Source organism: Carlito syrichta, unplaced genomic scaffold (assembly GCF_000164805.1).
Source record: "Carlito syrichta isolate Samal-C Ts95f unplaced genomic scaffold, Tarsius_syrichta-2.0.1 Scaffold300457, whole genome shotgun sequence".
Lineage (NCBI taxonomy): Eukaryota > Metazoa > Chordata > Mammalia > Primates > Tarsiidae > Carlito > Carlito syrichta.
The window spans coordinates 4,917-29,620 of NW_007244553.1; the positions used below are offsets into that span (position 1 = coordinate 4,917).

Below are 24,704 nucleotides of genomic sequence, written 5' to 3' on the forward strand. Positions count from 1 at the left end.
TCGCCCAGACTGGAGTGCAGTGGCTGCTCCCGGCCGCTGCAGCCTCGACCTGCTGGGCTCTGGCGATCCTTCCGCCTCAGCCTTCCAAGTAGCTGGAACTACAGCAAGACATATCTTAATAGCAATATGTATGAAGAGTTTTAACTCAATTCTTGTTGAATACTGAAAACACAAACAAAAAATCCCACAAAAACCCTAAGCCTCTGTGAAAGTTGCTAGTACCGAAATGCAGTCACTTAATTCAAACGAATAAGATGGAGTTGGGGAGGCCATGGAGAAGAAACCTTCACATCCACAGGCTTGGAACAGGACTCATCACAAGACCTTCCTTCGTGTAGACAGGTAACAGGACGTACTGCAAGAACTCGCTCAAGACCGCAGTGTTCCAGTAAACTGCCTGCACCTGGATGCTTGCATGGCAAAGGCTGTCCTCACCAATGAACAAACGCCAACTCCCACCATGAGTTTCTGTGACCTATGACTCTTGTTTCTTTCCTTTTTTTTTTTGAGCTGGAGTCTCACTCTGGTCACCCAGGCTGGAGTGCAGTGGCACGCTCACGGCCACTGTAGCCTCGACCTGCTGGGCTCGGGCGATCCTTCTGCCTCAGCCTTCCAAGTAGCTGGAACTACAGACACATGCCACCATGCCCGGCTAAGTTTTGTGATTTATTGTAGAGACGAAGTCACACCAAGTTGCCCAGGCTGATCTGAACCCCTAGGTTCAGGCAATCCTCTCGCCTCAGCCTCATCCCAAAGTGCTGGGATTACAGGCTAAGCCACCACACCCAGCCGACCCTTGTGTCAAAGCAGCTTATGTGGACATCTCATTGTCTTTCAAAGACTCCCCTCCATCACAGCACACATATCCCGAGTTGCAATCCCCTGCATGTTCCCAAATATACCAGTTTGTTCTACAGAGCCTGTCTCCCTGTCTTTTTAGGTCGACACCTCCATGTCTGCTGTGTGTACGTGACTTTCAGGGACTGATGTCTCATGAGGCCTAATCTCCTCTAAGCCAAGGGGCCAGCAGATGTGGTCTTTTTGTGCACAGGTGGGCCTACTGTGTTGGGGGGATCATGAGCCATCTTCCTATTAAGGGCAGAGCCCTTGGGGCTGCCCTGGTGACATTCCATGGTTAGACATGGAGAACACAGCCAGGCTCAGTGACTCAGCCTGTCATCCCAGCAACTTGGGAGGCCGAGGCGAGTGGATTGCCTGAGCCCATGGGTTCGAGACCCGTTCAGGCAACTTGACCAGACCTTGTATCTACAACAAATAAAAAATCAGCCGGGCTCGGTGGCTCAGCCTGTAATCCCGCGCCTTTGGGAGGCTGAGGTGAGTGGATTGCCTGAGCCCGCGGGTTCGAGACCCGCCTGGGCAGTGAGACCTCACCTCTATAATAAATTAAAAAATCAGCTGGGCATGGTAGCACATGCCTGTAATTCCGGCTACTCGGAAGGCTGAGGCAGAAGGATCGCTGGAGCCCAACAGGCAAGGCTGCGGTGGCCGGGAACGGCCACTGCACTCCAGTCTGGGCGACAGAGTGAGACTCCGACTCAAAAAAAAAAAATCAGCTGGGTGTGGTAGCCCACACCTCTAGTTCCAGCTACTTGGAAGGCTGGGGTGGCAGGATTGCAGGAGCCCAAGACGTGGAGGCTGCGGTGGCCAGGAGCGTGCCACTGCCCTCCAACTTGGGTGACAGGGTAAGACTCCAACTCAAACAAACAAACAAACAAAAACACATGGAGAACCCAAGACTTTGTAACATGAAAACTCTAAAACAAGGACGAAGGGCTTTTCATCACCCCAGCCCTTCCAGGGAATGTGGTCCAAGTGCTGGATATGCCACTTGCAGCTGATGCAGGGGTGAGAAGTGAGACCATCACAGGGAGACTCTGGGAGTGGCTGTGAGATGGCATGCCATCTGACCTAGCAATTCATGGCACTGCACAGCAGGTACCTTCCCTCAGGGCGCCGGAATTCACTGGCCAACGTAGCAGCTCTTCTAGGGTGGAACACGTCAGGCCTGCCTGCAATCTACCCCAAGGCTAGCAACTGGTGGGACCTGGAGATGAGACGGCTGGGCCAGGGGATTCCTGAGGGACTCTCCTTCTGAGATTCCATTATTCAGCCCAAGAAGCCCCGAGGAGAAAGCCCCACAAATACTTCATGCATAGATGTGCCAGATCTTTTTTTTAAAGCAGCATTTATTGAGAGGACAGAAAAGCTCCCACAGCAGGAGGGGACCTGAAGGGGTTGCCCTGTACCAGATCTTTCTACCAGAAGGGACAGCCCTGTGGCATGGCAGATGATGGAATTCTCACCGAATCACTTGCCACTCGAGGGCTCCCTTTCCTCTCACTTAACAACCAACGGGTACCAGCTCTGCAGAAGGGCTGACGCAGCTGCAGGTGTTTTCAGCACCAGGTGTGGACGGCTCTGCATGTTGCCCAGAGCCCTCTGAGTTGGTCTGTCCTTAACCATCACCTTCCCACCCCTCCAAGCAACACCGCGTCCCTCCTCCCCACCGCCCCCGCGGTTCTTCCTTTCTGGCTCCCCCGAATGCCCTGCCGGGATCCTTCACCTAACCCACTACCTCTCCACCACAGACCCGCCCTCATCTGCTCCAGCAAACCTGGCACGCTGGCCCGTGTCCTGACCTCTCCGGTCTACCCACTCTGCCCGGCGCTGTGCCCTGGTATGGCAGGGCTGCTGGGAGCCTGCAGAGTCCAGAACTTCTTGCTTATAAGTGTGTCCAGGATGAGATGTGTGACTTCTCACAAACAGATACCTCTGCCCCAGGAGACCTGCTGAATGCCTCACTCTAAGAAGCCATGCCGCTTCCTGCATGTGAACTCGTGCACTAGAGTCACACCTAAGTCACCCCATTCCCAGAGGCTGGAGTCAATTAGTTCCTTCTTCCTCCAATGCACGTTCAGCTTTTGGCCTCTCCTGTTCCAGCCCTACTCAGTGATGGTGACCTGACCCAGCCCACCCCGTCCTGTGGGCTCTGCACCCTGAATCCCTTGCAGCAGCCCCCTGCTTTTGTCCATAGGCCCTCAGCTTCCATTTCTACCGTCACCCCTCATTCGCTGCTTTTGTTTCAGATCTGTTGTGGGCTGCAGCTGACATGTGGTGACTGAGTGGGATGCAGGAGCTGGGCCCAGGAGACCCCCAGGACTCGAAGTGGCTCACCGGCATCCACGGATACTGTCCAGACACACCCTGACACCATCCGGATGGACTTCGAGGTCTCTGTCTTCTCAGGTCATCTACAGGGCCTATACGAGTGGCGTTGTCTCACTGGACCCCGATGCTTTCCCTAGGTGGAAGGGGAAGCCATTTATGGGACTGAAGTCGGGAAGCCCAATGTTGCCTGTGGAAAGAGACGTGCAGCAGTTTGGACAAGAAACCCTTGATCTTGGGTTTTCCGGTGTGGCTCCTGCAGTCTCTCCACTCTTCTTGTATGCCTGTTTGATGTAACGGTGTGAGCACACATACTGTCTGCTGCGCGATTTTGGGAGGAGTGTCATTTAGCCTATTTTGTGGGGCCCGGGGAGGTTATGAAGGTCAAGTTCACCAGCCACTGAGTGGCCACATGCACAGCTCCTGCACGTCCCACGACCTGCTGGGGACCCCAAGCGTTGGTTCAGGTAGCCTGTTGCTTCCGAAAACCACCCGAGCTTTTAGGTCACTGCCCTGGTCCTTTGCTTATGCTTTTAGAACCAGCCTCCATTGGTACTTTGCTTCCGTGGAAAACAACAGAGATGAATGTGTTTGCTACTGAGGAGCTGTGGAAGGTATTCCAGGGTCTGTCCCTAGAGTCCTGGGTGTGGATTTCAGAACTGATTGAAAATGGCTAGCCGCCGAGCTCGGTGGCTCAGTCTGTAATCCCGCGCCTTGGGAGGCTGAGGTGAGTGGATTGCCTGAGTCCGCAGGTTCGAGACCCGCCTGGGCAGCGACACCTCATCTCTACAATAAATCAGAAAATCAGCCAGGCGTGGTAACGCGCGCCTGTAGTTCCTGCTACTTGGAAGGCTGAGGCAGAAGGATCGCCGGAGCCCAGCAGGTTGAGGCTGCGGTGACTGGGAGCGTGCCACTGCACTCCAGCCTGGGCGACAGAGTGAGACTCCAACGCAACAACAAAAAATCTTAGTGTGTAATAGGCGGTCTCTGAAGGAAGGATCTGCCTCTATTGGAGGTTTAAGAAGATGACAGAAACCAGTTAGGAAAGTGCAGGAGTCGAGAGGCTCAGAGGGATGTCAGGATTGCCCTGTGGGCGCCGAGGCCCTCCGACCCTGATGCTCTGTGACCTGCATGCAGCCTGATGTGCTCCTGTGGGACAAAAAGCAGGTGGCCCACATGCTCCGTGAACATGGGGCTTCTTAGTCCCAAACAAGATCTGAGTTCTCACTCCTCCAGGTCCTTGACTGTGTCTATTGGGAGTTCACCTGGCCACCTCATTCAGACCAGAAAAGGAAATTCATTTCTTTAGCTAGTAAGTCTATCAAAAAACAACCCAAGGGGAAGTAGAAGTAAGATATTTGGGTATTTTATTCCCAAAGAGACGAAGCCTCTGAAGAATCCCTTTCTGAAGTCTCCCATTGGCAGGAAGCTGGTCCTCTGTCTGCTTGCCTGGGGAGCTGACTGCCTGGGTTTCTGAGTGGCCCCTGAATGTCGAGAGTAGAGACCTGTGGCTGGCTAGGGACTGTTGAAGACTCTGAAGGTGTAGCTGGCGTGGAAAAGCCAGAGCCAGCAGATGCTAGGAAGACTCCCAAATGCTCTGTGTATGTCAGTGACAAATTAGAAAGACAAAAGAAACAGGTAAGAGTGGCTTGGAGCCAGGTGTGGTGGCTCACACCTGTAATCCCAGAATTTTGGGAGGTGGAGGCGAGAGGATTGCCTGAGCCCAGGGGCTCAAGACCAGCCTGGGCAACTTGGCAAGACCTCGTCTCTACAACAAAGTTTAAAAAATTAGCCGGGTGTGGTGGAGCTCACAGCTACTTGGAAGGTTGAGGCAGAAGGATCGCCTGAGCCCAGCAGGTCAAGGCTACGGTGGCTGTGAGCATGAACTGCACTCTAGCCTGGGCGACAGAGTGACACTCTGACCAAAAAAAAAAAAAACCAAAAAGTGGCTTGGAATTTTATGTTTTATGATTGAATTTCTCTTTTTTTTTTTTGAGTCGGAGTCTCACTCTGTTGCCCAGATTCAGTGCAGTGGCCGCTCCCAGCCACCGCAGCCTCGACCTGCTGGGCTCCGGCGATCCTTCCGCCTCAGCCTTCCAAGCAGCTGGAACTGAAGGTGTGTGCTACCACGCCTGGCTAATTTTTTGATTTATTGTAGAGATGAGGTCTCACCAAGTTGCCCAGGCAGGTCTCGAACCTGCAGGCTCAGGCAGTCCACTCACCTCAGCCTCCCAAAGTCGCGGGATTATAGGCTGAGCCACCAAGCCCGGCTAATTTTATTCTTTTATGTCATGAAAAAACAAATAGTAGTTGAGACCTATTTAATTCATTTCATGACCCAGTTTCAGTCATAACCTGCAGTTTGAGAAACCCTGGTTTGGATCATTGCTAGTTAAGATCCATCTTACTGTTGAATCAGAGCATTGGCATTAACTGGAAACTTGTTAGAAATGCAGAGGTCAAAATAAATAAATAAATAAAACAAATAAAAAACCAAACAAAAAAAGAAATGCAGAGCTCAGCCCTTCTTACTGGCCCATTGAATCATAGCCTGTATTGAAGGAGACACCCAGGTAATGTGTAGGCATCTTCAGTGTGAGTCGCACTAGCCTAGAATGACTGCTGTGGTCTTCTAGTAGTTGATCTCCTAGTTCCCAGCCTTGCTGGTTGACAGTTTTTTCCATTGTGTGATCGGGTGTGAAGCTGGAATGGTCCTGATAAAGCCATTTATTCAGATTCTGCATTCCCCTGATTAACTGCCTTCCCACTTCACATGGAACTGAATCCTACAGGACCCTCTATCAAGTCAGTTTCTCAGCCATGGGTGGCTATGCTTTAAGATCACCCACCGGAGGATTTAAAAAACAGACAAAACAAAACGAAAAAAAAAAAAAACCACAGTGTCTGGGATGTATCACAGAAGAATTGGATCAGAATCTCTGGGTATGCAGCCAGAACTGAGAACAGCTATATGACAGATCTGGCCCCTGCTCGTTGGACCTACCTGTGGTTCTCCTGGCTCACTCAACTCCAGCCATATTGGCTACTTTCCTGTCCCTTGCATATCGCAAACTCATTTCTGCCCCAGGGCATTTGTGCCTTCCGATCCCACTGCCTGGAATTATCTTCCTCTGTGGTTTTACAGGCCTCACCCTCGCTTGCTTCATGCCTCTACACAGATGCCACACCCCAGACCTTTCTGTCTTTTTACCTTTATCCCTTCAGCTGCATCATCCTTTTGTGTCTTTTGTTTGTTTTGTCTTCATGGCAGTTATTACTCCCAACATTGTATTTTGTGTTGCTTTCTTATTTACTCTTTATCTCCCCCTGTAGAATTTAAGTTGCATGAGGACAAAAACTTTATCTGTCTTGCTCAACACTATATTCCTAGTATCTGGCCCAAAGGAGATGATGTAATTAGCATTTATGAATGAATGAGAGTGGAGTCAACTTTTACCACTAAGTTGACCCTTGTTGGACAGAGGCAAGAAGAATGTTTTATCTGTAGTAATTGGTCCTCTCCATGTAATTTTTGTTCTTATTTATTTATTTGTTATTTTTGTTTTTAGACACAGGGTCTGGCTGTGTTGCCCAGACTTGCCTTGAACTCCTGGGCTCAAGCATTCTTCCTGCCTCAGCCTCCCTAGTAGCTAGTGACTGTAGGCATGTGCCACCTTGCCCAGCTGAAAAAAAATATTGTAATGTTTTCAAATTGGGTTTCAAACAAAACCCTTTTGTTTATGGGTAGTATGTCTCTTTAGTCCTTTTTGAGTCTCTTTTAATCTAGTCTAGTCCCTTTTTCCTTTTTAGTATGCCATTGACTTGCTGAATAATATTTGATAATAAAATATGCATGTATTTGAGTAAAACATTTTAATTAAAAATTTTTTTGACATAGAGTCTCACTATGTTTCTCAGGCTGTACTCCAACTCCTAGGCTCAAGCCTCCTCAGCCTCCCAAGTAGCTGATATAACAGGTGTGCATCACTGCATTTTGATTAAGGACAGCATTTCCTTATTTCTTCCTAGAGGAAGAACATAGAGGAGAAAGAAAAAAATGGCAGGATAACCTGATTATTTTCCTGAATCAACTTGACTATCTTATTCAGATCATCAGATCTTTGCCTTAAATTGGCTTCATTTTTTTTAATGGAGTGGGGGTAGACTATTTCATTTAACCTGAGAAAGTTTTTTAAAAAAGAAAAACTTATGATTACCTGCGGTTGTTAAAATTGGTATCTGAGTGTTAAATGTCAGAGGTTATTCTGGTTTGGATTTGGAGGTGATGTATTTAATGTGATGAATTCCTTCAACTTGGTTGATTTTTTTTTTTTAAGTCTTCATTTGGAGCAATGTCAGTTTAACAGTCAGATCTGACATAACCGTATTACATAATCAGACTTTTCAAGGATGCAACTTGAAAAGCCTTTACAGTTAGGTTTTAGAACTTCTTTTATTTTGTATGCTTTGAGATCTGTCTTCCTGCTTTTGATCTTTTACTCTTGATCCATCCTTATTCAGGAGGTTAATTCAGAGCTAGAATTCTGAGGAATTCTCCAACTTAAAAGAGAACACAGTGGATAATGTCTCTGTGTAATAACAACATTTGAGTGAGGGCAAAATGCACTAGTGCGTACTTGTCATACTTGGGAATGTCAGGAAGTTGCTTCACCAGTCATGGTTCAGGTGTGAGATCCAGTCCTATACTCAAACTGACTGCCCTGTTTTATGTTTTGTGTTGAATAACAGTTGGTCTCTGTTGTGCACCTTGTCTTTTAGTTCTAAAACATTGGTGATGTTATTCATTGTACGTTAAACATTTGCATCAACTTTTGCTTATTATGAATAAAATATATAGTCTTTCATCTGCTGTGTGACTGCTTCTTCTCTTTAAGCAAGGCAATTCCTCTTGCTTTCCTTTTGTGGGCTTTATAGTAATCATGATTTTCTAGGGTGCAAACAACTGAAAGCTCAGCTCACATAGGCATTAGCCGACTCACATAACTGGCTGGAACTGAGGGGCTGAGGTGATATTGTTGTGTCTCCAGCGGTAGGACTCTGCTACCTTTTCCATGTTTTGTCTCTGCTTCCTTCTGAATTGGCCTTGTCCTCGGACAGGTCCTCCCTTGTGGTGTCTAAACTATCATCTGCAGCTCTGTATTTACATGCTTTTTTCAGCTGTGCTGAGAAAGGAGAATGCCTTTGCCCAACTCCTCAGCTGGTTAAATTTTACCAACTTTGGAACCATGGGCTCTTAGCCCTTATATCCCTCTTTGTACAGGTCTAGATCACAGGCCCACCTTGTGCAGCAGGGAGGTTGAGTGAATTCTACCCAGACAGAGGGCCTTTGAAAGGTGGAAGGCTGGCTCCCTAAGGAAATATGAGTGTTAACGGGAGGGTGGGGGATTGGTCTTATCTGGGCATGATAAGAACCACTGGCTTCTCTGGTCTGATCATTGGGAAGCAATCCCTGGTCTGATAACTTGGAACATGTGTGCCAGAGAAGAACTTGCCAAAGTTAGGAGATTTCAGCTTTTCTTTCTGTGTGTGATTTAGAAATCTCAATGCTTCTTTATGAGCTCTCTGAACAACAGGATATGGTGTTAGGTTGAAGGAGATTTTAGCTTTCCATCTTTGCTTTGATGCTTAGTGTTTATGTCTAATAGTACCTTTTATTGTCAGTAATATTTATTCCCATATCTTGTGAACTTATATATGTCATTTCCCATCTTCGAGAAACTGTTACATTTGTAAACAGGAGGTTTAGACAAGTTTATTTTTAGCTCTAAAAACTTTATGCTGCCATTTAGACTGCTCCCTCCATTTTTTTTTTTTTTTTTTTTACTTGGAGTCTCACGCTGTCGCCCAGGCTGGAGTGCAGTGGCACACTCACGGCTACCCCAGCATCGACTTGGTGGACTCCGGAGATCCTTCCACCTCAGTCTTTTAAGTAGCCGGAACTACCGGCATGTGCTACCACGCTGGTTAATTTTTGATTTATTGTAGAGATGAGGTCTTGCCATGTTGCTTGGGCTGGTCTCAAACCTGCAGGCTCAGGCAATCCACTCGCCTCTACCTCCCATAGTGCTAGGATTACAGGCTGAGTCATTGAGCCTGGCTACTCCCTCCATTTTTAGAGAAGGAATATGAGACCCCAAGAGGGGGAGAGATCAGATCTGGTTGCATTTTGTAGTTTATCTAAGGGCTGAGATTACAAAGGAGTGAACACAACAAGAAGGGTGGTAACTGGTGACAGGTTTTTTGTTGTTGTTGTTGTTCTTTAATCCTTGAATTAGATTCAGAAACATAAATTGAATAATAACGTATAGAGTTAAGATGCTAGTTCCTTGGGACAATACAAAAGTAAATAAGAGGGGCTATTCTATAGGCTGGCTTTAGGCATATAGAATTCTGAAAAAGAGAAAGGCTGCTATATTTTATTAGAATTCCATTACAAAACAAAATAAAACAAATACTAAGCAGACTTTATAATATACAAGAGACTAGTGCAAAAGAAAGTATAAGACATGTTAAAGACATGCAGCATAAAGTAGGAGATGAAGCTGGAAATGTGGATTGGGGCCCTGTCACCTTGATTGCTGGCTTAAGGAGCTCAGACATTTATTATTGGCTGTGAGTCTTTGATTATTTCTGGGTAGGGAAGCTTACGGTCAACAGTGTTTCAGAAAACCATCCCTTGTGGAGAGCTGAGAGATTGATACCAGAGAGGCTGCAAGGAGAGTGTCTATGGGAAATTATATGGAAAATGGTGGCATTTGAGCCATGGCAGAGGCAGCAAGAAGGGTGGGGATGGTCATAGGTGGAAGGTAGACTCTCTTGGGCTTGTTCATTGGCTTTGAGAGATACACGTGAGAGAGAAAGAGAGAAGTTAAAGATACTTTAAGCATTCTTTCCTAATTTACCAGGAGAGTAGAGGTGCCATTAGTCAGGACAGATGGTTAGGAGAAGAAATAGATTTGGGATGGGGACAGGACAGAGAATGATTTGATGCTGGTCATGTGGCTCTGACCGTAAAGCAGATGTCAGCTGCCCAGATCCTTAGAGTAGCCAACTGAAGTATAAACAAATGTGGAAATATACCAGGCAGTTAAATTCTGGTTTGGAGTTCAGAAGAGAGGTTAGAGCTCGAGATGCTAATGTTTATGTATTCTGCCAAGAAATTGTGTTACTGAGGATTAGGTCTGGCTGCCTGTGACAGAAATACAAGTCACAGGGTCTTAAACAAGACAGATAGATGTTATAGTGGATTCTGTTGGGCATCTCTGCCTGCATCTCCTGGGATCCCCATGTGCTTATTCTTGGTTTTGTGGGCATTTGCCTTCTACAGTGTGTGCCCTGGTTCATTGTCAGAGGACTGTAGAGCCACTTTGGGCTGTAGAGCCACTTTGCCCTAAGACTCAGACAGCCCAAAGTGCCGAGTCTCCATCTTTCCTCACTCTCACCAGGGATTCACTGAGACAGAAGAATGGAAGCCCAGCAAGCCAGCCATAGGATAACAGGAGGCCTAATTTGTGTTGCAGAGTTCTTCATAAGATAGGGCTGAAGTCATCCTCCATAGAACTGCCTAAAATTCGATCCTGGTAGACTTTTCTCCTTTACCTCTATTGCTTCCTCCACCTCCTTACAGTTTTCTTCTGGGAGCACTTCTTTAATATATCACTTGTATGTGAATCTTTGCTCCAGGGTTCCCTTCTAGAGAACAGAATCCAAGATAGAGGTTCATTTTCATCTTAGGTAGGTGAAGTCCAGGTCTTGTGTAGTAGTTGTGTGGTTGACAAGAACCAGACTCTTTGCCTCTTTCTGCTCTCCTAACCTTTAGTGTGTGCCTGTTCTCAGGTTGTCTCCTTATAAGATGGCTACTCTATCTCCAGCCATCATGTTCACATTCCAGGAAGCAGGAAAGAGAAAAGGGCAAAAGGATGTACCTCCCCACTGAATGAGCTTCCTTTCAAACCCCTGGCCAAAATTCCTCACCCATGGGCTTTTCGCTGACCCCTAATCATGTTGAGACTGGGAAATGTGTAGTATTCTTTTAAATCTGAACCCATTGCTATTTTCCATGATAAAGTGGTCCTCTCTTCTGAACTCCAAGGAAGATGGGGGGAATAGGTACTGAGTATGTAGCAGTCTCTGCCACAAAAGTTAAAATGGAAATTGAAAGCATAGATGATAACACTCATGGAAGCCTGGATGAGGAGGGGGAAGTGCAGCAGAGTGGTTAAGGATATAGGTTTTGGATTTAGACCTGGTTTTAGCACCCTTCCCCTGTACTCATGTTCACCTGTCGTATAACTTGACCGATAACTAAGCTTCAGTATCCTCATCTGAAAAATGAGGATGGTGCTAATAATGGGACCTCGCTCAGAAGGTAGTCATGAGAATTTAAGGCAGATATCACAGTGAAACCCTTGCCATAGGATAGGATTTGGCATATATTACATTCCTTTTGGCTATATCATATATGAGGAGCAGAGACATCGGCGGCTTAGGGATATTTCTAAGAGCAGAGAAAGAGGAGACAGTGAAGAGACCTAAAGAAGGGACAGCAAAACTGAGAATGGGGGCTTGGGGATTGTAGGGAGGTGGATGCTTCAAGAGGAGATGATGAAGAGTGTCACATGGTGCCAAGATTGGGGAAGATAAAGTCAGTTGACTTTTGCCATTTAGCTCATTGATGACCTTTGAGAGAATTTTGGTAGTGAGGCTAGGGCAGAATGTTGTTATGAAATCAGAAAGGCCAGGTAGGGCCCTCGTTTTATGGATGAAGAACTATGGCAGACATTTGTTTTTCTTTGGAATTTACCTAAGTGCATCCTGCGCTGTACTCTCACCATCATGCCACTGATCACAGTAACACCAGAAATGAAATCCAGATACCCTGATTTATGAGGGTCTTACTGTGAGTACCAGCAGCACTTTTCAGAATTGTGATAAACCCAAATTACAGACAAAAGCTGTTCTAAAATGTTCTCTGCATCTGGAAAGTTCATCAAGTGTAAGTTGGTATCTATCTTTTAGGTAAGTCTCTACAGAAAAATTCCCTAATGAGCCAAGAATTGAGAAAAAGTTCCTTAGAGTTTGTTGTAAAGGGTCTTCCCATGAGTTAAAAACTCTTTCCATGAGTTTTTCTTTTCTGCTTTAAAAATATTAGTTGTTTTGTTTTGTTTTTGAGTTGGAGTCTCACTCTGTCACCCAGACTGGAGTGTAGTGGCCTCTCCCGGCCACTGCAGCCTCGACCTGTTGGGCTCCGGCGATCCTTCCACCTCAGCCTTCCAAGTAGCTGGAACTACAGGCGCGCGCTACCACGCCTGGCTAATTTTTGATTTATTGTGGAGATGAGGTCTTGCCAAGTTACCCCAAGCGGGTGTCGAACCCACGGGCTCAGGCAATTCACTCACCTCAGCCTCCCAAAGCACGGGATTATAGACTGAGCCACCGAGCCCGGCTAAAATATGTTTTTTAATAATGTTTACATCTACTGTATATTTCATCATCTTTGGTTTCAAATCTTAGACTTATTAGTTGAGTGAAATAATAGTCTGCCATTTGTGTAGAGTGCTATTTGTGCTTTGCTGATCCCATTTTTATAGGTGGCAGGGTTGGAATGTGGGGTTTATTTATGTTCTGAAGGGCTTAGTAACTGGTGGTCACAGATGGGCTTTTAGTTCTCCTGACTGGATTGTTATTATAAAAAAGGTATAAAGTGTCATCTTTTTCTTTTGGGGTTGTGTGGGTTATATGACTGCCTCTTTGTTAGAATTTTTTAAATTATGATACACTGAACTTTCTCTCCTCCCTGAAATCTTAGTTTCTTGTATTCAAAACTGCTCATTAGCTGCTGGTCTTCCCACAGTCACCTTGCATTTGTATCCCTGTCAGTGATTAAACTCAGTAATTCCTCCCTGCTCATTATACAGGGTAAGCCAGAAGTCACTCTGGAGGGAATAGGAATGTGGCTGTAATTCATATTCAAACAAATTGACTTTATATTGTTTCTCTCTGGATCAGTAATTAGAGGCTGATATTCTCAGAGGGTTGATTTGTCAACAGGTGTTTGTGGCTTACCTGTATTCAGCAAGCATGAGTTAGGATTGTGGAGTAATAAATGAGTTCGATCAGAGATGCCTGGGGCAAATGCGAAAGGATATGCATGGCTGTCTGAAGGTGTCTCCTTCCTCACCTCCAACTACTTGCTGCCACGCAGAAATATGAGTCCAGGGTTGCCAAATCCCGGTTTGTTTTTTAATGAAAAGCTGTGATAGTGGATTTTAATGTGAAACGCCCACTTTAAAAAATAGTGGCAGTTAATACCAGTCTGTTTAAAATATTGTACAGGCCAGATAGGACACTGTCTGTGAGCTGGATTTGGCCTGAAGTCTACCAACTAGCAAATTTTACTCAAGTTAATAATTTTTAATTGAAGCTACTATTAGTTCAGTAAATGTGTCCATATGTGGAGAGTAGTTGAGCAGAGTTTTATGGGGCTTGGGATATATGTCAGTGATGAAGGCATCACTCGAGCCCCTGGAGCTCACAGTGTAGTGGGGAAATTACGCAGTAATCCAGGGCCCTATGTAAGATGTAGTGTCCTAGGAGAGGGAAGACAAAAGGCCGTGGAATTTCCCAAGTCTGGAGAGATGATTCTGACTGGCATCACTGAGGAAAGGTGGCATTTAAATTCTGTTGTGAGGGAGATAGAGCATGGGGGCCTCTCCTAGGCACTGAGGAACATGAGTCAAATTATAGAAATGAGAGACAGCAAGCTGGTCAATGATCTGGTTTGGCTCGAGGTAAAGTACCAGTTAACTTTCATTTGGAGACTCCATCCTGGTGTGATGTGTGGTCCTCTCTAGCTGCTGTTTATTGCAGGCTGCCTTCTAGGACCCTTCCAGGCTGTATGGCTGGGTCTGAGGTACACAAAGTCACAGTGGTCTTCTCACTGCTGTTAATGTCTGTGCTTTGTTTTGCAAACATCTGTAGAGATATATGCATTGGGAGGCTGATAGTGTTAAACGACTCAGGTTCAGAGAGCTGGGTTGATAAACCATCCTTCAGCTCACCTGCTTTATGATTCCTTAACTGATTCTCCTCTGAGTCTTCTGTTTTCTGTACCTTACTGGTTGGCACATGACATGGGCTTTCAGCACCTTTTGCAAGGTCTATACAACCTTGTGTGGCTCTGGGTAGTAAGACATGCCGAGCTTCAATGCCTCCACCCAGTTAAAATGTGTGCCATCCTTCCCCTTCCTCTCCCTTGGTTGTAAGGAAGTCACCCTTCCTTTGTGACTTGTCATTGGCTCCTGCACATGTCATCTCTTTAACTGGGATACATGATTCTTGAGGGCAGCAAGGAGGTCTTCCCACATCCCTGGGAGTGTTGCAGGAAACCCTGGTTTGACCACAGAATTAAAAAATAAAGACAAAATTATAGAAAACATGGTTATTACCTCTACCTTTAAGATGCTCATAAAGTGAATGAGGTATGCTAAAGGGTCTGTAAAGGCTTGCAATAAAGAAATTGTCTTAACTTTGTCTAAACAAAGTTTTCCAAAATTATACCTTAAAGTTTGGGCTCCAGATTGGAGTTCAAGTGAAACCTCATGTAAGTTACTTAACTTCCCTGAGCCTCACTTTATTCTGAGAACATTGTCAACCCCACTGGGCACCCTGGTACCTCTCAAAGTGGCCACATCCACTTTGTTCATGTAATTTTTTGCAGCATGACTTTCAAAACTAAAGATCAGATTCTGGAGATGGTCTGTAGTGCACAGGATCATTACTAATGAGTTTTTTTTTCCTTCTTTTTCTGAACATCACCTAATTTTGAAAAAAGGTACTGAAATGCTCTCATTTGGAGAATTTTATTGAAAATATTTACTGAGGGTTTCTTGTAGGTAAAACAGTTCATTCTTACTACGATCCTCAGATGTGGATCGTTTATTGTTAGCCCCATTTTGTTGGCACTGGTATAGGATCAGAGAGATTGAATACATTGTCCTTGGGTTACAGAGCTAGTAGGAATGGAGCCCATCCTGAACCCAGAGCCTGTGTTCGTGACCTCACTATCTACACTTGCAAATCAGCAGCCCATAGGCTGACTCCTGCTCACACTTGCTTTTTGTTGAACATGCACCATATTTTTAAAATGGTGTTAGTTGGTTTACCTATACACTTTGGGAGATTTTACATAAAAAACAACAACAACAAATTTTGGACTTTTTGAAGAAAATTTGAAAGACCTAGCCACATTGGATTAGCATTCCCAGATGTCAACAAATGTCAGAAACCAGCAGATTTCCCCTTTTGGGGGAACAAGCACTCTACAGTTTGCTAACAACTTTCTTTGGCCCTTGCCTTACAATTCTTGAATGACTGCTATAGGCAGTTGGTTTTGTGATGCTGTATTGATTCTTAAAAATTGGGGACAAGAAAAGAAATGAACTCTAAAAGTGAACATTGTTGAATGAAAGTCCTCACCCACTCAGACAGTGGTGACATTTTGACAGTTGGGTTTTTCAGAGTCATGAACTTGACGTCCCTGATGCCAGCAGGGGACAGATCTGTTCTCCACTGAAGTAGTCTTGGGGTAGTGTCAGTTTGGTGTGTTAGTATGCATTTTGTAGGGTGTGGATATAGTTGTTCTGTATGTGTGTGTTTAATAGCTTTATTGAGGCATAAATGGCATATATTAAGCCCCATATTTTAAAAATATACAATTTAAGTTTTGACATATGCATACATCCATGAAACTGTCACCATAGTTAAGATAATTAAGACCTTTATCACCCCCAGAAATCTCCTCTTGCCCCTTTATGGTCTCTTCTCCCTCCTTCCTGCCCCCAAGGTCCAGAAAACCCTGATCTGCTTATGCTTCATCTGTAGATTAGTTTGCATTTCCTAGAATTTTTGTCTATAGATGGATACAGCATATACTCTTTTGTCTGATGTCTTTCACACAATATAATTATGGTAAGATTTATTCACATTGTTGTGTGTGTCAGTAGTTTAGATTTTTTTTTTTTTTAACTGCTTTGATGCTTTCACTGAATTCCTTGGTTTCCACTCAAGGCAGACTTCTGGACACAATGGCTCCTGGCTTCTAGTCCTACAACCATTCATTGTGCACATCCCTCAAGTTCTTCTGTGGGTTAGAATTGGCACCAAGGATTTCTGTGTCTTATATTGATTCCATGATTCTAAGGAGACACCAACCTCTAGGTTTCATTGTGGTGGCCTTCTTAGAGAACACATAGGTAGGCTCTTTAAAGATTCATAGCCTGGCACTCAGAAAGAGCACTGGCTTTGTGGACCTTTCTGCTTTGTGTGTGTGTGTGTGTGTGTGTGTGTGTTGAGAAGAATTTAAATAGTCTTAATTTTTAGCTTCTAAATTGAGAACACTTTCCTGGCATTTGTCAAATATATGTGAATGTTTATGTGTCTTCTATGTAAAATGATAGTCTGTGGGCTGTTTAGGAATTATAATGTGGAGATTATGGTGTGATGGGTGGTATTCTGGGAATGTCAAGTTAATGATGGTAGACACATTCCTTGGAAGGTCAAGATTGTGTCATATGATCTAATTTCTATTGCTGTTCCCCTAAGATTGATTTGTTTCCCAAGGGCTAGTCCCATAGAACATCAGTAGCTATCATACAACACTGGATTGGAGAAAGAAAAATATGAACACCACTTAATTTTTTGGTTGTGTGGTACAGCTCATGAAACCATATCAAGATTTTGTGGTCTTCAGAGAACTCCATTCAGCATTACAATTTGCATTTCTTCCTGGAGTAAATAGATTCTAAGTTAATTTCTAGAATTTTTTTGAATTAATAATTGAGAAATTCTGTTTTTCTTTTGTTAGTAGTAGTTAAGCATGTAGAGAATTTGGTGGACATTAATCCACTGTTGGATGTAAAGGGGAAAGAAACATATAATTTATGGTCAGTTGATTTTCAACATAGGACCCAAAACAATAAATGAGGAGAAATATTCTTTTCAACAAGTGGTGCTGGAACAACTGGATTTCCACATGTGAAAGGTTGAAGTTGAACATTTACCTCATACCATATATAAAAGTTAACTCAAAATGGATCAAATATCTAAATACAAGAGCTAAATTGGTAAACCTTCTAGAAGAAGACTTAAGTGTGAATCCTCATGACCTTGGGTTAGGTGATGGTTTCTTAATATCGCATCCAAAGCATAACAAACAAAAAGTATAATTAGATAAATTGGACTTCATCAAATTGGGCTTCCAAGGATACTGTCGAGTGAAGAAACAACTCCAGAAAGGGAGAAAATATTTGCAAATTATTTTTGTAATACAGGACTAGTAGTATCTAGAATATATCAAGATTCTCACAGCTCAACAATAAAAAGACAACCCAATTTAAAAATGAAAAAAGACTTTGAATAGATATTTCCCCCCCAAAATATACAAATGACCAATAAACACATGCAAAGTTGTTCAATGTCATTAGTCCCCTGTGAAATACAAATCAGAACCACAATGAGCAATCACTAGGATGGCTACAAAAAGATGATCAATAATAAGTATTGGTAAGAATGTAGAGAAATTGTAACCCTCATATATTACTGGCTAGATTCTAAAGTGATGTATGCACTTTGTAAAAGTTTACCAGTTCTTCAAAGGATTAGATATAGCGTTACTATATGACCCAGCAGCTCCACTCCTACGTATATATCCAAGAGAACTGAAAACATATGTCTACATAAAAACTTGTATATGAATGTTCATGGCAGCATTATTTATAATAGCTGAAAAATAGAGACAACACAGATGTCTATCAGCTGATAAGTAGATACACAAAATATAGGAGAGACACACAATGGAATATTATTCTGCCAAAAAGGAATGAAATACTGGTACATGCTACAACTTGAATGAATCTTACAAACTTTTTTTTTTTGAGTTGGAGTCTCACTCTGTCACCCAGGCTGAAGTGCGTGGCATACTCATGGCCACCACAGCCTTGACCTGCTGGGCTCAGGTGATCTTTCCACCTCAGCCTTCTAAGTACCTGGAACCACAGGCGTGTACCATCATGGCTAGCTAATTTTAAAAAATTTATTGTAGAGATGAGGTCTCGTCAAGTTGCCCCAGCTGGTTTCAAACCCTTGAGCTCGGGCTCTCCTCTTGCCTCTGCCTCCCAAAGTGCTGGGATTACAGGTGTGAGCCACTGTACCTGGCTGAACCTTCTAAAATTATGCCAAATGAAAGAAACTTGTCACAAAAGGCTACCTATTTTATTTTTCCATTTATGTGAAATGCCCCGATCCATCGAGACAGAAAGTAGATTATTAGTTGCTGACTCTGAGGGGAGGGGAGAATGAGTAGTAACTATTAATGTATAGGATTTTTGTTTGGGAGGAGTATTACAGTGTTCTGGAATTAGATAATGGCAGTGGTGATACCAACTGTGAATATTCTAAAAACTGCTGAATTGTACTCTGAATTGTATTGGATGTGAATGATATCTCAATTGAAAAAATGACTACATGTGAAAAAATGTTCAAGCTTACTGCTAACAAAACATATGTAAACACTATAACAGAGATATGTCAAATAAAATAACAAAGCATCAACTTTTGGCTAAAAGACAAGTGGAAAAATAAATGAAGGGGAAGAAAATAAGTCAAGATTTGCTTTTTGGATGACAGTTTTGGAATGTGTCTGATGATATATTTTAAGTGGGAGGTACATTCATTTAACAGAGGTTTTTGTTTGTTTGTTTTTGAGTTGGAGTCTCACTCTGTCGCCCAGATTGGAGTGCAGTGGCTGCTTCCGGCCACTGCACCCTCGACCTGCTGGGCTCCGGTGATCCTTCCACCTCAGCCTTCTGAGTAGCCGGAATTACAGGCGCGCGCTACCACGCCCGGCTGCTTTTTTTATTTATTGTAGAGATGAGGTCTCGCTGCCCAGGCGGGTCTCGAACCCGCGGGCTCGGGCAATCCATTCACCTTAGCCTCCCAAAGGCGCGGGATTACAGGCTGAGCCACCGAGCCCGGCTAACAGAGGTTTTTGAAGGCTAGTGTGCTGGCTAGGCCCTTTGGAGCACAGTGATGAGTAAGACCCAGGACTCGTGCTTGTGGTTGTTCACAGAGTTGTGGCTGTGGAAGGGAGGTCATGTAGGTAGGATGGAAGTCAGACGTTTCTGCTGAGGCACCAGAATTCAAAGGGTGCTGCATTCCTGAGAATGGGCCAAGGTATGTATAAAAGTGTCAGCTGAAAAAAAGTTACAGCTGGATTAATTGGAGAGCTGGTTATGTGTCTCTTCTGCTTGGGGAGGGATGGGGTGTCTGATTCTGACAAGAGATTGCGTAGAGGATAAAATGGTCTATCTAGATGCACTTGACAAGCAAAGTAAAACGGTATTTCTGCTGCATTGGCATCAATTTGCCAGAGCAAGGAATTTGTGACTCTTCCACAGATATAGGCCCTGTGTAAATGAGCTGGGGGGTCATCTTAGCTGGAAAGGGGCCCTGCTAAGCAGAGAGCCTGGGGGTGGTGTGCTGGATCTGCAGTGGCTAGGGAGAGACTGTGATTGCCAGAATAAAGGTTTCTCCCGCTGAAGAGGGAAGGCAGAGGAAGAGCCTCTAGCAATGGCAGACTATCCTCCAAGATGCCTGTGGAAGTGCCAGTGAGAACAGATGGATGCCATGAGTCTTCAGATGTAATGCCCCAGGAGGGACACAACACCCCTTTGTAGTATTTCAGCTGGAATCCAACTGTGAGGAAATACTAGTCAAGCCCCCAGAGAGGAGCATTCTGTTTGTTTTTTTTTAAGAGAGAAATTGTTTTATTAAAAAATGTCCTGGTCGTAAAAGACAAAGAATGGCTTTAAAATATGACAGTTTAGGATGAGTACCTAAACTGGATTCTGGATTGGAGAGGAGAAAGTGCCAGAAAGGACACTGTTGAGTTTAATGACAAAATTGGAATGTGAACCATAGATGAGAAGAAAGTATATGATTGTTAAATTTGCTGAAGTTGATAATGGTGCTGTGGTCATGTTAGTGAATAGCCCTGTTCTTATCAAATGGACATTGAAATAAGGACATGATATATGTGACTAACTCTCAAATGGTTTAGGACATTATTTGGCATGTACACATTACATATGTACATGTGGAGTGAATATGAATGATAAAGCAAAAGGGAAAAAGATTAACAATAGGTGACTCTGGGTGTAGAGTAGTCTATGTACTATCACTCTTGCAACTTTTATAAGTTTGCAATTGTTTCCAAATAAAAATCTGAGAAAAAGTGCACACGAGTGAAAAAGCTTTCGGCATCTATCACCGAGGCCTGGAGTGTGAAGCCAGCTTGATCCCACCAGTCTTTCTTGCTCTTCTTGTCACTTGTTTCTCCTTGTGACCTCTGCCTTCTCCCAGGTGGCATCAGAAAGTAAAGTAGGCAACAGGGAGTGGGGTGGGAAGGGTGGAGACATAAGGCGGGCAAGAAGACTGGGGAGAATCTTATCTTGAAATACTATTGGGAAATTTCACTGTTATAGGGCCTGGTTACTTGTAATTTCTGTATTGGCACTGTTTGTAACCCTTGCTGTTTCCAGAGACTAGGCCAATTTTTTTCTTTCATTTTTCCCTTTTTTTAATCCAGGAACAGGGGAAATAACTTTCTCCACTAAATAAATTTTAAAACAACTGTAGAAGACAAAGATGTTTTCTGATTATATCACAGGAGTTCTTAATTGTCGCCATACCCATTACATGGACAAATCCTAAGGCAGTACTAGAGTACAGGCACCATTTGAGATTCTGGAGGAGGAATGAGGAGCTCTGTGTGGTAGAATGGGGCAGGATAGAGGACAGGAAAGTCTTCCCTTGGGAACTGAGCTTTGAGGGGAGCTTGCAGCATGAGAAATGAAGGATTTTCCGGGTAAAAAATGGCACTGATGAGGGTTGAGGTGGCAACATGGGAGTACAGTTTCTGACAGATGGAAGGAATGACTTGGTAAGGGCAGAGAAGAGTGAGACATGGCGTATGTTTGTGAGAACTATAGTGTGAGAACTATAGTGAGTTTGGAATTGTTGGAGTGGGGTATTCATGGGGAAAACATTTTAAAGAAATGAAGAGAAGTGGATGGGCCAAATGAAGGACCTGGCATTCCTGGCTAATGTTCTGTCCCCACCATATCCAACAATGCTAACATTTGAGGCCTCTGAGTATTTTCATTGGTAAGCTGGTTGAGGTAAATCCTGGCAGGACTTGGGAATCACCCGGATTGCTGGCAGTGACTGGAGTTTGTTAGAACTTTGCTACTTGGAGGGGCCTCAGGCTAACAACTTCTGCGTCGCCTGGGAGCTTGTTAGAAATGCAGTCTCAGACCCTTCCTCAGACTTGCTGAATCAGAGTCTGCATTTTAACAAGATCCCCAGATGATCTGACTGTACATTAAAGTTTGAGAAGTGCTGTTTTTAGAATTCAATTATCCTGTGGGTCGGTTGATGTTTCTCTGAGTGTGTTGGGGGCCACTTGTCTTAGAATCAACTGGAGAAGTTGTTAAAATGAGGATTCCTAGGTCACACCTCCCACCCAGGCATCTGTATTTTAATAAAGTCCTCTGATGTTTATGATATACCCCTAAGTTTGGGCACAACAGCTGTGGTGTGGAATCCTAAAGGAGTGGTACTATATTGAAATCTTCAAGTGAGTTTGGGGAAAAAACATAGCTCATGTCCCACCTTCAGACCAATGAATTAGAATCTTCAAGGGAGGGGCCAGAGCATTGTGTTATTTTGGAAGCTCCTGGTTTGACTGTGAGGGTCACCAGGGTTGAGAATCGCAGCCCTTTGAGACTTTAGGCAGGGGAGTCAATTTTAGAAAGATAATTCCAGCCATCAAGTAGAACTTCAAGTACGACAAACAAAGAAGCTCCTTTTGAGACATAATTCAGAAGGGTCTGGAACACTTTTTGCCCCTCTGTGTTACGCTTATTAGTCTATCTTCTCACTTTTGGTAACTTGGGACTTAGGTTCTAAAGAAGGATAGGGAGGAAGGTTTACACTTGTGGTTCTCAATGGGGGTGATTTTATACCCTAGAAGACATGTGGCAAAACCTGGAGACGTTACAGATTGTTAGAATTGGGGTGAGGTGCTACTGATAACTGATTTATAGAGACCAGGTATGTTGCTAAGCATACCCAAATGTGTGGACAGCCCCCACAACAAAGAATTCCAGATGATGCCCAAAATGTTGATGGTGGTGCTGAGAAATACTTTTCTAATCTAATCATCTTTCTTTGAAGGTTGGGGTCATTTTTTATGTGCCTTCCTTGAGAATCTCTACTATAATAAGCCACCCTTTGGGGTGGGAATATGTCATATCTTTCAGGTGGGTGTTCTGGGGGCGAGAAAAAGCTTGGCAGTCATTGTTCTTGGCAGATATTTTGACTGAAAAGGGCTGTTTGATGGTAGGTTGTGTTTGCTAGGATAAAAATAAAATGTAAGCAAAAGAAATATAGGTCATGAAATAAGAAAGCTTCTTTTCTGTTTATTTAGGGTGGTACATATGTGATCTCTTTAAGTGAGTCCTGATTAATAAGTTTCTTTTTGCTGAGTTTAGGGTAGATGAAAGAGTCTCTTTGGAATGAATCTGTTCATTGAGGGTATGTTAAATATGTAGAAATGTTGAAACTGTGTGAGGGAGTAGCCCAACTGATACGTGGTAGGGGCTTTTTGGGAAATGCTGGGATGGAGGGGGAAAGATGGAGGTACTCAGGGTTGAGTCACCAGATTTTCAATGGAGAACAGGAAAGAAAGAAAGGAAACAAGACAGATGGGGGCAGTGCCTTCCTTTGGTTCTTCTTGTCTCTGCTCAGCTGGCCAGGTTTCCTTGAGCTCCATATGGATAATGTATGAGGAAAGGGCACTGCTGTGTTCTAACGGGGATGCCCATCTCAGGTGCCAGAGGGAGCAGGTCGCAGGTTCCGGCTATATTGCTGTTCCCACTCTAGATAGTAGGCTGTATCAGGATGTCTGGCCAACTGCACAGAAGAGTAATTCATTCTGGAACTTTCTTTGCTTTCTAGAATGCAGCAGGTGTCTCTGGTGTCTTATTCTTTTTATATCATCCACCTCTTTTCCTGCCTGTCCTTTGGCTTGTCCAAGAGTTCCTGCAAAGCTCAAATCACGAGCCTTCTCTCCTTGCCTTGCCCATCTCTACCTGGTTTGGGTTAGTGCTCCTCTGTGTACCAGACAACCTGAAGTTACTTCTTGCTTCCTCTGTCTCCCCAATGACACGCAGATGCCAGCTTTTACTGTCTTTGTATCTCCTGCACATAGACACTTAATCAGTGTTTGAATGAAGGAGAAATTGAATTACTTCAAGAGAAACAGTCTGCTTTTCCTTTGTGTAATGGGAGTTTCTGGTGGGAAAAGTATTTTTCCAGGAGGATCTTGAGATGACCAACCCAGTAGCTTATGGTAAGTCCTTTCATGCCAGCTGCTCCAGGCTTCTGAATGCCCTTTTGTAGAGGATGTGACACATTCTCAGAGGTTCTTAAGTGCTGTGATTTTTGAAATAGCCAGGGCTATGCATAGTGAGATTTCATTTGCCTTTAACTCTGAGTAGTGCTGAAGATGTCGAGTTCTACACAGCAAGGGTTTTAAGCCCCAAGTCCATGGTATTGTTTGCTATTTACAGATCTAACTTAGAGCTGGACATTCTCTCACTTTTTGGGTAAACTTCTTATCTGACAGGTCCATACAGTCCTTCTTTCCATAATACTGGTTTTCAGGTGGATTGGGAAATTGGATCAGATCTGTTGGTCTCTCTTTCTCTTTTTCTTTCTTTCTTTCTCACTGGATCTTAAGATTAGTCTTGCTTTGAACTCATACTTGTTTGGTTTTATTTTTTGTAAAAATTTCATACTTGACAATAAATTTCATAGATGATTTTTAAGACTTCCTATTTATAAAAGTTTAAGCCTATTTGTAAGTCAAGAGAATAAAAGTATGACTCCATCTCCTTAGCCCTCCATGTCCCATGTCCAAGGGTTTCACATCCATGGAGTCAACCAAGCATGGATTGAAAATATTAAGAAAAAACAAAAAAATAACAATTCAACAATAAAAATAATATACATTAGGAAATGTAATAAACTATTATTTATGTAACATTGCATTGCATTTGGTATTATAAGTTAACTAGAGATGATTTAAGTATATAGGAGGATGTGTGTCAGTTATATGCAAATAATATGCCATTTTATGTCAAGGACTTGAGAGTCTGGATTCTGGTATCCAGGAGGGGTCCTGGAACCAATCCCCTGTGGATAGCAAAGGACGACTGCTTAACACCCACCTTTAACAATTACTACCTCAACAGCCAATCCTGTTTTTTCTATATGCCCCCACTTCCCTCTCCCTGATTATTTTGAAGTGCATATCAAATATCATATCATTTCCTTTGAGATTACATTTTTATTTTATTTTATTTTATTTAGTTGGA

General features: G+C 43.7%; 1 protein-coding gene across 1 annotated transcript in view; it reads left to right on the plus strand.

The window, feature by feature from the left end:
• Positions 1 to 24,704, plus strand: part of LOC103256992 (inositol 1,4,5-trisphosphate receptor type 1) — a gene marked incomplete at its 5' end in the record, with an annotated part of 163,365 nt that overhangs the window by 2,536 nt on the left and 136,125 nt on the right. The window contains 2 exons of the mRNA XM_021710740.1: positions 2,505 to 2,698; positions 2,962 to 3,135. Coding sequence (XP_021566415.1) covers positions 2,505 to 2,698; positions 2,962 to 3,135 — 368 coding nt within the window. The remainder of the gene's footprint in view (positions 1 to 2,504; positions 2,699 to 2,961; positions 3,136 to 24,704) is intronic.